General features: G+C 36.4%; 1 protein-coding gene across 2 annotated transcripts in view; it reads left to right on the plus strand.

Annotated features, from left to right (window-relative positions):
* The window catches only part of LOC149067872 (phospholipid-transporting ATPase ABCA3-like), a 48,660-nt gene that overhangs the window by 16,338 nt on the left and 15,975 nt on the right, over positions 1-16,347 (plus strand). For both annotated transcript variants that reach the window (XM_089252311.1, XM_089252312.1), the window contains exons 6-14: positions 399-678; positions 7,359-7,544; positions 7,701-7,879; positions 8,005-8,133; positions 13,788-13,917; positions 14,011-14,165; positions 14,275-14,430; positions 14,553-14,763; positions 14,862-15,114. In XM_089252311.1, coding sequence (XP_089108437.1) covers positions 399-678; positions 7,359-7,544; positions 7,701-7,879; positions 8,005-8,133; positions 13,788-13,917; positions 14,011-14,165; positions 14,275-14,430; positions 14,553-14,763; positions 14,862-15,114 — 1,679 coding nt within the window. The remainder of the gene's footprint in view (positions 1-398; positions 679-7,358; positions 7,545-7,700; positions 7,880-8,004; positions 8,134-13,787; positions 13,918-14,010; positions 14,166-14,274; positions 14,431-14,552; positions 14,764-14,861; positions 15,115-16,347) is intronic.

The following is a 16,347-nucleotide window of genomic DNA, read 5'->3' on the forward strand; positions in this document are numbered from 1 at the left end:
ATTCCCCAAAAGGGAAATTTTTCGGCCTGTCGACTGGCACATGACCTTAAGAATAACTTTTAACAATCACACCATGGTTGCATTCGGAGCTCGATTCTTAACGTGATTCTTACGAGCCGATTCTTACGTATGGATGATTGGTTATTAAGAATTAGAAGGTGGTACACCCCCAGGTTGTTATTCTAAGAATCTTCTGTAATATTGGCTTATAACTATATCCTCAGGAAACCCTTAGGTGTAACTTCGGGAGGTAAGAGGGGAAGGAACGAGTGGTGGTTCCACTGGGTAGAGTATCTGATGTTTCACTGAAAGTGATGTTACCAAAAATAAAAAATATGTATATAGGTGAAAAGAAATTTCCCCCGGATATGGACACTAATTTTCATTTTCCCTCTCAGGAGCTGCTAAGGATGATGGGAATGACAGACTGTGTTTATTGGACAAGTACTTTCGTCAACGTTTTTGCCATGGCATTAATCGTGTCAGCTTTCATTGCCATATTGTTCAAGATCCGTTTCCAACCTGAAATTACGAATTACCCGGAGGAAATGCACTCAGATGTCCCCGCAACAAGCGTCCTCGCAAAAACAGATGGTTTCCTATTCTTTGTAATTCTGTTGTTGTACGCCACCAATATGATAGCATTCTGCATGGCAGTTACCAGGTTCATAAACAAAGGTTAGTCGATAGATGGTATATCTGTGTAAATATATGTGTACTGGCCAGTGAGAAACTTGCGATAAAGTTTGATGTGTGAGTCAAGGTCACTTTCACTCAATGTGCTTGCAATAGTTAAAGCCCTTGGAAGAAAATATAAAGCTGCTACACAAAACTTGATTTGTCTCATAATGATGAGTTGTATGCAATATCCTAGATACACAGCATGTGCAAATACGAGTCTAAAACATATTTTTTATTAATGATTTGTAATTACTAGGGCTTAATTATTATTTTTTCACATGAAATTTACACCGGTATGCTGTAACAAAAAATATACAATGTAATAATAAAAAATATGAAACAATGAAAAACATAAAATAATCATCTCTATAATATAATCATCTCTATAATATAAGATCACAAACTCGAAAAGGCCTGTTTCTAAGCAACCGAAATTAGTGACGATTTTATGTTACAGAAATGGGTGACGGAAATGTGTTACGTTTTTATGTTACGGAAGTCTGTTACGATTTTGGGTCAAGATTTCATTTAACTCCTGAGGACATAGGGAACTGCTTGACCTGTAGGGATCAAGTTTTGTGCATGTACCCAGAGGTATGTATACATCACCAGTGCTCCCAACACACAGGGTCCGGGTAGCCAGGGCGGGGCATTGGACAGATCTCTTTATGGGGAAATTGACAGGTTTCATTTTGAGTCAAGGATGAATACTTGCTTCTCATTGCGAATTGGGGTGCATTGCTTATTGTGGCACTGCTAAAATAATGGTGCATTACTGATTGCGGTGCATCGCATATTGTAGTGCATCGCATTGTAATGCCGCGTTTAATGCGTATTGTGGTGTATTGCGTACTATAGTGCTTTTTATAGTGCTTTGCTTATTGCGATGCATTGATAAATAACTTGAGAATTGAGGTTTTGATCTAAAGGTTTCTAAAATCTTCGTAACCAAATTTTTACAGCCTCGAACTAAAAGTCGTCATGAGGGGTAATTATATAAATTTTTGGTATAATCAACCCTCACAGAATCACGAGAATATTCTTGTTCTCTGAGAATATTCTCACGTCACATCTCTCAAGTTTTCTACTGAATGTTCCTCATTAACGTGCTGCTTTTTGGTTTAAAACCAACAACCATTTTATTTTAATAGTTATATCAGATAATTTTATTTTCATTCAATAGGAACAACGCAAAGTTTCTTTATTTCAAGTGATATTCTCTCATGCGCTATATTCTCTTAGGCCAGTATTACACTGTAAAAATTCTTTTATAAAACTTATAGCATAATAACAGGCTTATCTCTACGGGGGGGGGGGGGGGGGGATACTGTTGGCCGCACATGTGATTCATTGTTAAAAACTTATATAAAGAAGTGTTTTCCCATTTCAGCATCAGACAAATATTAATGAAGCTATAACATTTAGTGCTAAACATCCCAAATAATTAAAAAAAATTCCCATGCAGCGGGTTGCAGCTAATTGAAAATGAACTGAAGTATTTTATTCCGTTGGAAGTCAAGTTCAGTTATTTTCTTTCACGATCAGCGCTTTTTACTCTTCGTGTAAAGTGATGTTAACTGTGTTGTTAGGTGTTACCTTTGCCCCACTATATTGACAAATTTAGCACCAGATTTATTGGAAGAATTTTTTTCCCAAAATCAACTTTTTTTTTTTTTTTTGTCAAATGGTGATAATTTTCTTTCCTTTATTATTGAGTCAAATTTTTCGAAAAGAAACTGGTTTGTACAGCTTTAGCTTTCTTGATTACTCTCAGGGTTATAGCATTGCTGTTGACTTAAAAACAGCAAGTTATGCATTTGGTGTGTGTGAATTGGCAGGATTCAAAAGCGAGTAATTTTTAATGCACACACATTATAACTTTATTGGTAAAATCAAAAACTGAAAACATTTTTCTATATTAGTTTTTCACAAGGAATCACATTTGTAAAATTATTGGGTGCTCAATAGTATCCATATATACAATTTTTTAATTGGTATAAGAAAGTGAATAGAGTTAAAACTCATCAATGTTCAAGGCAACATAATTTATTCTTCTGACACCAAATGTCCAGGAGCAATCTTAAAATTGAATAAGCATTTTAGCATTTAAATTCCTGTCTTTTTTTTTATATTCCCGTGTCAGGCATGTTTTCATGGGGGGGGGGGGGAATATATGGATATATGTTACTGCCAAAGTCCAGAGTGCAGCCAATTCATAACGGGCCGGCCACTTTGCGAATTGGCCAAAATCTGAATTGCAGAAATTATTCCGACTTCGGCAGGTCATTTGGCAAAGTGGGCGGAGATCCCTGGCCAAAGCTCCATGTGCTGATGTAAGACAGTCCTGTAGGAACCACATTTATTTTTTTTTAATCAGCAAGAACATGATAAATGTCTATGTGTAGTAGTTATATTGAATTAGCTCCATGTGACGAGAATAAAAAAGTGAAATTTGAGAAAAAAAAACTAATTATATAAACATATATTTTTTCTGCTAAATTTTGGAGGGAAAAATGGTTATCGCATTGTGACTGCAGTTTGATGGGTTGCCATAACTATTGTGGTCATATAGCCATTACAGAATCTTGGGCGAACGATGGGGATGAATCTTTCTTACACATCTCCGGATACGATACTTTTTTGAGAAATAGATCTGATAGGAAAGGGGGTGGAGTGTTGATATACGTGAAATCATGTTTGAAGGCTAGAGAGTGTAACGTACAGAGAAGTGATATTGAAACCATATGGGTTGAACTTGAGAACAAAAGACGTCATAAGCTTATTGTTGGGGTTTGTTACAATCCACCGAATAGGGATCAAAACTACATCGCCAAAATGCACGATGAAATTTCCTACATGTGTAAGCGAAAGAGGGTTCTCATACTAGGGGATTTAAATTACCCGGGTATTGATTGGGAGAACCTTTCATCTGGAAATCAGTATGAAAGAGACTTTCTTAAGTTGGTGCTCGAAAATTTTTTGTATCAGCATGTATCAGAAGCCACTAGGGGTACTGCTATTTTGGATTTAGTTCTTACTAGTTCTGAGGATCTAGTTGAACATGTTTCGGTGGGGGAAGAGTTTTCTTCCAGTGATCATCGTATCGTCAGATTTCACTGTAACTTTTCCTCGGGTAAGGTTGATAACAAAAGATTGGTTCCTTGTTTTCGGAGAACTAACTTTGATGTTTTGCGAAGAAGGTTAGCGGAAGTTTTCAAAGACCGGTTGGAATCAGTAGGGGTGGTAAGTCAATGGGAAGAATTTAGTACGAAGCTGTCCTCTGTTTTGCACGACGTCATACCCTTTGTTCGAAAAAAGCGTGTTTGTACATCACACCCTCTATGGTTCACGGATAGCGTGCGGAACCTTTATCTTGAAAAGAAAAGAGCATTCAGAGAGTATAAAAGTGGACGAGGTGACCTATCATTGTTTACTGATAAAAGAAGACTGTTGAAGAAAGCGATAAGGGATAGTAAAAAGCAAGTTGAATCTAGGTTGGCAGATAACATTGGCTCTGACCCAAAATCATTTTTTCGATACGTCAATAATGGATGTAAGGGGACAGTTGGCCCCCTCTCGATAGGAGGCTCAAAAGTAGAGAGCAATGTAGGCATGTGTAGTGCTTTCAATGACTTTTTCGCGTCGGTTTTTAATGGAGATAATGATATTCGATATACGGGTGTTGCATGGGGTAATAAAACGCTCAACGATATTCAAGTGGAAGACGTGGAGGTCCTAAATCTTCTAAGAAATGTATGTGCAAGCAAAGCACCAGGACCAGATGATATCTATCCCAGGGTTCTCAGGGAAGGTGCTAATGAATTGTTGGGGCCAGTCGCACAGATATACAGGAGTAGTGTTGCTGAGGGTATCGTCCCGAGAGATTGGAAACTGGCTAACGTTGTTCCGATATTTAAGAAGGGTAGTAGAGAAGTGGTGTCTAATTATCGTCCAGTGAGTTTGACGAGCTCCCTCTCGAAAATTTTGGAAATTATCATCAAAAGGCAGTTTGTGAAGTGGATAGACGAGAATAATGTATTGTCGGATAATCAGCATGGGTTCAGGAAGGGGAAGTCATGTGTAACTAACCTCCTTTGCTTCTATGATTACGTGACTAAGGCTTTGGGTAAGAGCAAAAATGTCGACGTTGTTTACCTTGATTTCCAGAAGGCATTTGATCGGGTCCAACATGGCAAACTCTTGAAGCGTTTACACGAGATTGGAATAGGGGGCAACTTGCTGAATTGGATAGAATCGTGGTTAAGAGATAGGTCGTAACGAGTTATGGTGAACGGGGAATTTTCTGGTTGGACAGACGTCACAAGTGGAGTTCCTCAGGGAAGTGTCCTTGGCCCCATACTTTTTTCACTTTTTATCGATAAACTCGATCAGGGTATCGATGGAATTACTAGCAAATTCGCAGATGATGTGAAGCTAATGGGGGTAATCGGGAATGAAAGCGATAGGGAGTTGCTCCAGACCAACTTAAACAAGATTGCAGCATGGGCAAATGAATGGAGCATGACGTTTAGCGTAGATAAGTGCATGGTCGCTCATTTTGGTTCGAACAACCAACGGTTCTCTTACGAGTTGAATGGTGTCACTATCCCGGATGCAACTAGAGTCACCGATTTGGGAATTCTCATTGACGAGCGACTTAAGTTTTCTGAACATTGTTCAGCGGTTGTCAAAAAATCGAATAGAATGCTTGGTCTCATTTTCAAAAAGGTCTCTTCGCGTTCTCCTAAAGTCATTCTTCCTCTTTTTCGAGGCTTAGTTCGTCCTGGACTGGAGTATGCTGTAAGGTTTTGGAGACCATACCTACAGAGGGACATAGACTTGGTTGAAGGGGTGCAGAGAAGAGCTACGCGTGTCCTTATTGGCACACAGGGCTTGAGTTATGAAGAAAGACTTCATTTTTTGAATATGTTTACATTGGATGAACGCAGGTGTCGAGGAGATATGATCGAAGTGTTCAAAATTTTCAATGGGATGGATAGGATGGACCATGAACTTTTAGTACACCGCCAATCGACTGCTTTTACAAGGGGACACCAGTATCGATTGGTGAGGGACAATGCAAGGTTATGGTGTCGCAGGGAATTTTTCTCCAATAGGGTTGTTAATAAATGGAATAGCTTACCCCCGGAGGTAGTAAATTGTAACACAATTGACACGTTTAAAAAGAAATACGATAAACATGTTGGGGTAAATCGAGAAGCTATCCATTCTTAGAATAAGACAACCATAAGTAATCTTTATGGGCATCGTATAATATTTTATCATGTGTATATATTGTTTGTAATTTGTGTTAATTGCATTTTTAATTGGGTTGCTGTATTTTTGAAACATATGACAACCATATTTTTATGGGCATCTTTTTATCAGCCACCTCGTTGGGCATTTTGCCTGTTGTGGCGTTGTATTTGTATTTGTATTTGTATAATTATCACGAAAAAATATGCCAACTTGATGATTTTGAATCATGTCTTTTGTTATTGAACTTTGGTCTGGGATCATCAGTCAGTTTGCGAATTGGCCAATTTTGGGCTTTGGCAGTAGCATATACATGCCCTGGGCATGTCATCCAATAGATTTCAAATTTGCTCAGCAGTGGTGGAGAGAGGTTTCAATGTAGTGACAAATTGTTCAACGAAGAAATAAAATCTATGACTTTGAGAATATTGCTTATTAAAATAGTGTACAGCATTAGCAAATTAATGATACATTTAATTTAAAAAGGGTGGCGGTTTATTTTAAGGATGCCCCTGAAGGATGTGTACATAGTGGAGCAAAGAGGTATGAATTCCAAGAATTGCAACTAGGAAGAAAAAATGCATGGTGGTGGAGGAAGAGATGTCCACACATAGTAAAAGAGGAGGAGGATAGAGAAAATGACGGAGGAGTTCTAAAACGTAATGGTGGTGATTCCTCCGCAGAAGCGGGAAAGAAAAAAATAGATAAACAAACCAATCAGCAGGTAGCGAAAATCAGTAGATTCAGATGAAAATGAACATTTCTGTTCAACTAACGTACATTGTTGAGCAGTCTTTCTCTTCTTTGTCTTGCTGCTCGAGTATATGAGGTGTAGAACAAAGCAATACATTTGTTTTTCCATCGCTAGCTTCTATTATGCACTCCTGTACCTTGTAGTCGTCTCACTATGTACATGGCCTTAGGGTTGCTATTTGTAGTTGTGTTTGTGTATGTGTTTTATTATTATATAATAAATAGATCTTTTATGTGATGTGAATATTACTTTGACTGTAATCAGTGTAAATATAAATCTTACAATTTCATAAAAATCTCAAATTTTTTCGCATGAACTTTACTGTAATTTCATAATTGTTTTTTAGTCAACCTATTTTTATGCTACTGTGTTGGTGAAAAATATATTGATGCAAAAAAGAGAAAGGTTTGCCATATTTCAATTTTTTAATGTCTATTTTTAACGTCATTTCCAGGGGAAGGGGTAATGAGAAAATTTTTATTCAAAAGCGGGGGGAGGTGGGCCGAATGAATAAGAGTAAGACTAGATTAAGATTAACACTGATTTATAACGTAAAAGCCACAAATTACTAGCGGGAAATCTCTACCCTTGCCAACATGAATAAGATAGAGTTTAAAGAGCTTACTTTGATTTTTTTTTTTTTTTTTTTTTTTTTTTTTTGTTCCAGTGAGTTGGGCAGTGATGTTGATTTTGATTACAATTTTCGTACCATTTTCCATTTTTGTGAATACAATGGCTACAGATGAGGAGAAATACTTGTCGATAAGCAGCACAAGTAAACTGGCCCTTTGTCTGCATCCGAGCGGAGTGTATTTGGTAGTTTTCAAACTGATCGCTGCATTTGAACAATCAAGTAAGTATGCCTGTCTAGTGGCATTTCAGAATCTATTTTTCATCTGCTTATTAGTGTTTGGATAAAGGAAATTAATTTGAAACGGCTGGAGTCAGTTCAGCAAGTTCGAAAAAAAGGTAATGTTAATCTTATGGAAATACTACTTTCTTTCTGTAGGAGTAGGTGTTCAGTGGAGTAACATTACCTCATATGGAATCATGGGTAATGTGAATATGGCACAAGTTATGGCGATGATGCTGGGGAATCTAGTGTTGTATTGGCTTATCACGTGGTATGTGGATGCTGTGTGGCCCTGGCAAGATGGTGTTCCAAAACCAATGGATTTTCCTTTTAAAGTTGAGTTTTGATTTAAAATTACATATTTTGGACTGAGAAAAAACTTTTTTTAATTTCATTGTATTCATATTACATACATGCATTAAATTGAAGTTTATTCCTGTCTCGGTTGTTTCATTCGTAGATTTCTTACTGGTTTGGTGGATCTCAGTCATTTATCGATAACACTCCGGTGCCAAACTCAGAGAATAGTTTCTTTGAACCTGATCCTACTGGAACCTCTCCTGGTATCATAGTGCGTCACTTGAAAAAGGTATCGTATTGATGTTCTATTATACCAGTTCGATATTGACATAAAATTTGGGATGACTACAACTTAAGTGACAAGTTTGAAAAGGTGTAGCAGAAGGTTTTAAATAGATCTATAACTTGGAGTTTTAGTAGAGGAGTTGTTGCATATAAAAGCATGCAATTTGTGACGCATAATTTCCTGTCATATAATTCATGCTATGCAAATGTTTTTAATGTACCAAAAAAAAGTGGCTCACAAATAAAGTATTGCAACATAAATGCTCTAGTTCGTTAGCATAATATGAAATCGGAACACTGCTATTTTTTTACTTTGAATGTACACAAAACAAGACAATTTTTAAAACAAATGCAGTCAGACTCACTTAAATATTACAAGTTTTCTCATAGAGCAAAGTTTTTCTATGTCCTGTGGGTTTTTTATTGGCTATCAATGCTTTTTTTGATTGCTTATAACAAACACAGATTTCAGCAAAATATGCCTATAACAAATTTTTACCCTGGTTTTCGAAATGAATTTTCATGAAATGATTTTTTTTTTTTTAATCTTATCTAAACCTGCTTATCGGTGAACTTTCTTTTCTACAATGTGTGGGTACAACTAATAATGCCTCTTTTCTTTCTCTGGAAGACATTATAGTAGAGTTTTTTTAGTACAGTTATCTCTGTATTCGGAGAAGGGGGTAGTTTCCAGGGGGTCACCATGAATAGGGAAAATTTGTGAATAACTGAAACCATAAACTTTTGTTTATTAGGCACCTCTTTTATATCTGCTTTGTGTGGCAGAAGTAGAAAAGGGTGTCCAGTGATTCTCTGCAATGTTTTCTGAATGAACATTATAATGTATGTTAGCTGTTTCTTAAACTTGTAAGAGTATGTGACAAGACTTATTCCACCAATTCTTCTGCGTCAGAAGAAACATTCAAAAATTGGTAAACAAATGCTGTTGGACATAACCTATTGTAGAAACTCTGACATCATAAATTTGCTAAGGGCACATGCACATAATACTTTCTGGCATGCACTATAGTTCGTTAGAAATTCCCCCAAAAGAATGTTTACAATGTGTATGTACAGTGTATTAACAGTATCCAAAAGACAACACTAGTTTTTACTGTAAAGGTGCCTCCTGGAATCCAGAACGAAGAACCATTTAAACCACCAATTCAGGAAAAGTATTTTTATAGTTCCAAGCTCCCATCTTGTTAAATACTGGGAAAAATGTTTCTTTTCCTTTGATGCTCACATTTGCAGATTTAATAATGACAGTTATAGTATGCAAGTTATGCAGTACATAAATTGCATACCTTTTTTTATCACACCCAAATAAAAACAGCACCTTCCACTTGAGACACATGGATCTATTGGGCAGTGTTTTCCAAAGTGGGCAATATTCCCCCTATGGGACAATGGAATGGTCTAGAGAGTAGTAGCAGCAATGTGAATTATAGAAAACTATAGAGGTCTTGCAGACCTCTATAGTTTTCTTTTCGGTGGTCCCATTGTGTAATCAGTGGTCTCTAACCGCTAATGATTTTGAATGTTTAACATTGAACTGCAGCAATGATGCTAATCATTGTCTGATTAGTACACAATGGTCTGATTTTTTTTTCCAAGTTTTTCACTTTCAAAGAAACAATGAAGTAAGTCTTTTAGGTCTGGATTACACTAAAAGTTTGATAAAAATTCTTTTATAAAACTTGAAAAATTCAATCTATAAGCATATTGGTTACATTCAAGCAAATGAAACCAATAGGCTCATTGGTGGTTTTTTTTTTCAAGTTTTCTTTTATCAAGCTTCTATAGTGTAATCCCGGCCTTAGAAACATTCCCTGAAGCACTAGAAAAACCTTTTAAGAAGGGGTTTTTAGGACATTCATTCAACATGTAAAATAAATTTTATGTTCTGTTTGAGAATTAGCGCTGCAGCAATGTTTTTCAAAACTGGGAAAGAGACTGCAGATACAGAGGGTAGACTGTACTATAAAATCCTCTTTGCTTTACTTTTTTTTAGTTTTCTCTTTTACATTCTGTTTTGCTTGCAGGAAATCCTTATTAGGAAGAAAAGATAGGTTATTGTGTGTGTCATGAGCACAATAATCCCACCTTACAATATTCATTCCAAAAATTTCACTTCAATTTTATAAATCAGAAGATGACATGTACCTAAATTCTTTCTCACCGTCGGAAGTTCTACAACACAGTCGTTTTTGTTTACACCAGACATAACTTGCTGCAACACATCAACAGAATTGGTGCCCATATTGAAAGCATTACCCTCACAACATCACAAATTTTTTTTTTGTCACAGCACCATATAATATTGTTTCGGAAATTATGAAATAGTGATTATTTATCATTTAATTACGTCATCTTTCACTTGTAAATAATCGATGTTTGATATCTCATGAAATCTCGCCAAATTAACAACAAACTTGACAGGTTTGGCGACAGCTCTGATGCGATGCTAAAGGAAAAGTATAAAGATGATCTGCAAAGATGATAGAAAAATCTAAGTCTTTTGGCCTATATAAGGTGGTACCGTTTTTCCTGTAACTAAGCAGATGTAAAATTTGAGTCGGAAGGCAGCCTTTTCAGTAAATCGCTCTCACTGTTTTTAGGTCATGTTCCATCAAGATCTCTGTTGTAAATAGCTGTACTGTGAATAAATTTGATGTCCTGCATTTTGTTTCATTCTCTGCTCATTTCACGGACTAGTGAGAGAAATCATTCGGAACATGATCATATGGCCGAGAAAAAGTATAGTTTAATTAAATAATATACAGGGTGTTTCAAAAAGAATTTCAGAATGCATATTACAAAAAATATTGAACATAGTAGACACTCAAGATTAGTTTTATATTACACGGCTAATCAAAGTTTTTATACAAACCAAATTAAAGGTGCTCAATATGTCCACATTAGGATGCATGACAAATGTCTGTACGGTAGTCAAATTCGCCCAAACTTTTGCGAACATATTTGCATCCACTGCGAGTAGATTTCTGTGGACTAGTGCGAAACTCTGTCAGATGTGCTCCATATTTTTGTCTGACATGCGGGGACAGCCAGGTTATTTCCCTTTACACAGACAACCCATATCTCGGAATTGTTTATACCATCGCCTAATGCTCTGAGTGGTAGGAAGTTCAACATCATGGTACTGTTGATCAAAAGCACGATCATGGGCAGAGATACAGACCCCCAGCGTCAAAGGTGGAGTCGACTGATCTAATGTATATATGAACTCGCATCATCGTGCCCCATTCTCCAGACTTCCAAATCGATCTCCGCCTAGAACACAAAACGATTTCTGTTGTGCAGTCGCCATCTTGACAAACACAAGTGGCGGCAGAAGGAAGAGTGTTAACGCTACCTGTCGGCAACTGCATGAAACCCGAGATCTCTCTCTTTCTACCTATACATTATTCGATCAAAACTGATTAAAAGTTGAATAGTTATGTTTTTTTTAAATCGGATGATTCTTTTTGAAACACCTTGTTGATTAAATTGCAGTTTCCCATAAACGACAGATATCATCAAACAAACTTAGTATATATATATATATATATATATATATATACTATCAAACTTGCATAATAAATCGGAACAATGCAATTTATGTCTCTATAGCTAATCATTCATCCCTTCAAAGAAATCAGCTATAATATTTGACAAATAAACATTTTTGTTTACTCTCCACCTTTTCCTTGCTATGTAAGCTAGAGAGTCCTAGGGTCCTTTTGGTCACATCTTCATTGCGGACTCACTCGCTATAATTATTACTTGCTCAACTCTATAATCAACACAACACTAATCGTCTTTAGCACTTTAAAAATTAAACGCTCTGTCATTTCTTTCTTATTGTCACAGAAAGACTAATCTCTAAGAGCCTTAGAGATGATTACTACACACACACTCACTATAACCTCATCGGAACACATAAGCACAGTAACTGAAAGTAAGTACAAGAAAATAATGTATGCAAACAAAAATTCAAGATGCACAGGCACAAGTTTTTAATAATTATACTTCTGTTGGGCTACCCATTTATTTCAGGAACATCAAAAATGTCTCTTTTCCCTCTTTGCTTGTGAGCATTTGTACTGCACGCTATTTCTTTGCCTTGGTAACCAGATTCCATCCTTCTCTTTAGGCCATCTTCCAGTTTTTGCCTGATGACTCCATCACATGCATTAAAGTACCGCATTTACCAACTTTGGTAGTTAGTTCTGGATAGTATTTACCCTCAAGAACTAAAACAACACAGACCCTTACTTTTTATGGGCATCTTTCTTCAACAGCTTCATCGGGCATTTTGCCTGTCATGGCCTTTTTTGTATTTTCTAACTTCCTCACTGATGGCACTAATCATATTGGCTTCTGACTCAGCATACACAACAGACTCTGCATCACTTTCACATAAAGAATCAGAAGTTGTGAATCTCCTGATGAGAGGTAGTTTTTGGTACTTTTTGTGCTAGATGCAGAAGGTGCTGGTGGGATATTTGGACCTGATGAGCTCTGTAAATTCAACACAGAGATGCTCTTCCCAGGGCTCACATTGATTCCTCTTGTCTGTCTTTTCTCTGTCAATTCAGTTCTCCGCTGATTTAGGTGCTCTATAAAGCTTTCATTTACAATTTCCTTTTAGATTCATTTTCTCTGTTAAACACTTCCACATAATTGATTTAGAACTTCTCTGTTCAGTAGGGATATTCCAGCTTTCGTAAATCCAGAAGACTTTCCTTGATTTTCCTTTACTTTTTTTTGTCATAATGTTGTGCCACACTTCTGTGAGTCATGCATATTTGGTTGAAAAATTCAAGTAAATAAACTTGTACCCAAATATTTCTTTCACTGAATTATTGTAATAAATTCAAATAAACTTGTTTTAAAATCCACAGCTGCTCTATATTTCGTACACCTGCACAAAGTTTCAACACTTTCCTGAAAAGTCACTCAAGGCGCATAACCTAAAATAGCTTCACAGAACTGTTCTTGCGTCTGTGCAAATACTTCCAAGTGTCACCAACTGAAGCTTCTGAGCACACTCTGCTGAAATATTTTCTCCCTCAACCGCTTTGGGAAGCTTGACAAATTTTTTTTTTATTATTATAACATACAAACATATATACAAGCATATACATAAATACATTCAACATACACTTTTGACCTCAAGGGACATGTCTGTCCTTCCAGTAGGTCTACAAGGGTTTCTCCGTGGATTATTTTTCTTAGCAACAGCCTATTATGGTTTAGGTCGGTTTATAATTGTTCAATATAAAGCTTTTTTTTTTTTTTTGTATTTATGTAACAAAGAAATTGTATCATGTAGTTGTATTATTGTTGTAATATAGATTCTAGACTGGTATTCATAGAAAATGTGAATATATTGTTATTTGAAAGTGTGTTGTGAAGCATGGGTGTCACATAGTGTCATTTTTAAAAGATCTGTTGCTTTTAATATCAAGTTTTGGTATTTTCTTGGCAAGATAGACCAATTTGACCCTATTCACAAGGATCTAATAATAATCTTGATGTGGGAAAAGGTGGTAGAAGAATTTGCTATATATGTATTTCAGCTATTTTATGCATAGTTTCATGTTCTGAACCTTGTATGTAAATTTTGATTCCAAAATTTTTTTTTTACTTCAGTCGTTTAGGGTAGGATTTCACTCAAAAACTGTGATTGAAGATATCTCAGTAAATATATACAAAGGTCAGATTACTGCTCTCCTGGGACAGAATGGTGCCGGTAAAACGACAACTATCAGCATCCTAACAGGCGAGTTTGAACGGAAGTAAATTTTCAGTTGATGAAAAAAGTTGGATTATTTTTGTGAATGCAGTGATATTTATTGAATGTTCTTTGATACAGGCTTGTACACACCGGATGATGGATCGGCTCTGATTGATGGATTTGATATCCGAACCCAGACCGCAAAAGCCAGACAGAACCTAGGCATCTGCCCACAGGAGAACATCCTGTACGACACTCTATCTGTCAGGGAACATCTTCAATTTTATGCTGGTGTGAGTGCTTTTGCATAAATGTCTGTTTACCTGCATTAATCCAGAATGTTATGTTTTTTGTGGGTTTTTTTATTTTTTATATTCTAACATGTTTCTCTGCTCAATGCAGATCAAAGGTATTTCTTTTCGGCAATTGGCAGAGGAAGCGAATGAGATGATGAAGCTTCTTGGACTGGCTACAGCAGAGAACAAATTGGCACGACAACTATCTGGGGGTATGAAAAGAAAACTTTGTCTAGCTATCGCCCTCATTGCAGATTCAAAGGTAATGGGCTGTTTTCAGATTTGAATTCCCATTGTTTTACCCAATTGCCTCTTTTTTTCCTGAATGGTGTACTGAAATGCCTCTATTTATTTCCTGAATGTTTTTATTTTTGCCCTTCAAAGGTTTTGTTTCTAGATGAACCTACTTCTGGGTTAGATCCAGAAAGCCGCAGAATGGTGTGGGACATCCTGCTTAATATTCGTCATCACAAGACAATAATCTTGACTACCCATTACATGGAAGAAGCAGATATCCTCGGGGATCGAATACTCATCATGTCAGGTGGGAGGATTAAATGCTGTGGCTCATCGATGTTCTTAAAGCGAAAGTTTGGTAAATATTTACACATTTATTTTTCTTGATTGAAAGTTCTCTATCATGTGGCTTGTAGTTGGTCATCATCAATGGTTGTTCCTTATCTTATGCAACAGGTGCTGGTTATTCTCTCCGTGTTGTAAAACAGCCTGCCTGCGATCCAGGAACAGTTACAGACTTTCTCTCACAAGATGTGGAAGACATCACCTTGGAAGATGAGTCTGAGGCAGAACTTGTGTATTCATTCCCATCTGAAACCACTAATTTGATGCTTGGCAACATGTTTACGCAATTCGAAGACCAGCTATCATCCCTGAAGGTGTCGTCATTTGGTCTAACTTATACCACGATGGATGATGTCTTCTTGAAGTAATTTTATATATGTTATTTATGCTAGTCGTTTTGAGTCAGTATTTACTTCAGCAATATTCATGTATTGCACATCCATGTTTCATGCTGAGGTTTCTTGTTGCTGGGTAATTTTTTAGAAGAATTTTTCATTACATTAATTGGGAATTTTGAGAACATTTATCATCTTGCCATCCAACGTCCATCTTCAGATTCTAACTTGTTTCAAGTTTGTTTTGACATTCATTTCATTCTGGTTGATTAATACGTCAATTGATTTGAGTTGTTAAGTCGAAGCACCCTCCGTGCCCATCGTTAGAAGAGTATTTGTATTGTTGTATTGTATTGTATCTATCACATATGCTCAAACTCAAATCAAAAAAAATATTGATTTTTTTTAATGCAAGCTCTTGTGGCTGGTGTCAAGGAGATTGTGGGCAGAAGAGCTGTTAGTCCATTAGAATCATAACTTCCTAATTTTTATCCACATCTGTGCCAACATCCAGGGGGTATACTGAAATGGAGTCGATCTGCCACCTCAGGACCATCAACTTATACACTTAGTCTTGAAAATTGTAACCAAATCTAATTTTCATGAGATCCCCAGCCATGTCCAGGCAGGCCTATGCATACAGAAAGTGCTGTGTGGAGAGTGACATCATCTCTCTCTGTATGTTGCTATCTGGTGGCTATTATCATTGATCATGGGTAGGGATATGTAATTTTCATCTTCATGAAATAGATGTGATAAATGTAAAATTTTTGTCATTTTTAATGAACAAATATGAAAATCAGAGTTATACTACTTTTCTGTGAAATCTTTATCATTTACCTCCTTTTACCGTTCATTAAATAGCAGACTTTTGTTTCTTTGTTCTGTCCGAAACCGGACTTCCTGAAATCTCTCCAAAGACCCCCTTCCACTCCAGGGTCTGTTTACCTTAGGTTAAGAACCCCTGTGCTAGAAGAGAATATAGGGAGTAATGTTAGCTTTCGACTTAGCCTTGTAAATAAACTTGAAAAAAAATGTGTCATTGGTCTAGTTTGTTTTTGTGAATAAATATAAGAGTTTTGATTCAAAAATATTCTTTTTATGCAAAATTTTGATAATTTATTTGCAAAATATACATATCTCTAATCATGGGCTGTTAGCTAAGTTAGATCTGACAGTAGTTCCTTTCAGTTTACATATGCTCTAAGGATGGAAAATAACTTCTGTAATATAGTGTTCTCTGATATGATTTCAATGACTTA

The sequence above is a fragment of the Pholcus phalangioides genome, unplaced genomic scaffold (assembly GCF_987345545.1).
Source record: "Pholcus phalangioides strain wild (caught in Gottingen) unplaced genomic scaffold, Ppha-v1.0 ptg000028l_1, whole genome shotgun sequence".
Lineage (NCBI taxonomy): Eukaryota > Metazoa > Arthropoda > Arachnida > Araneae > Pholcidae > Pholcus > Pholcus phalangioides.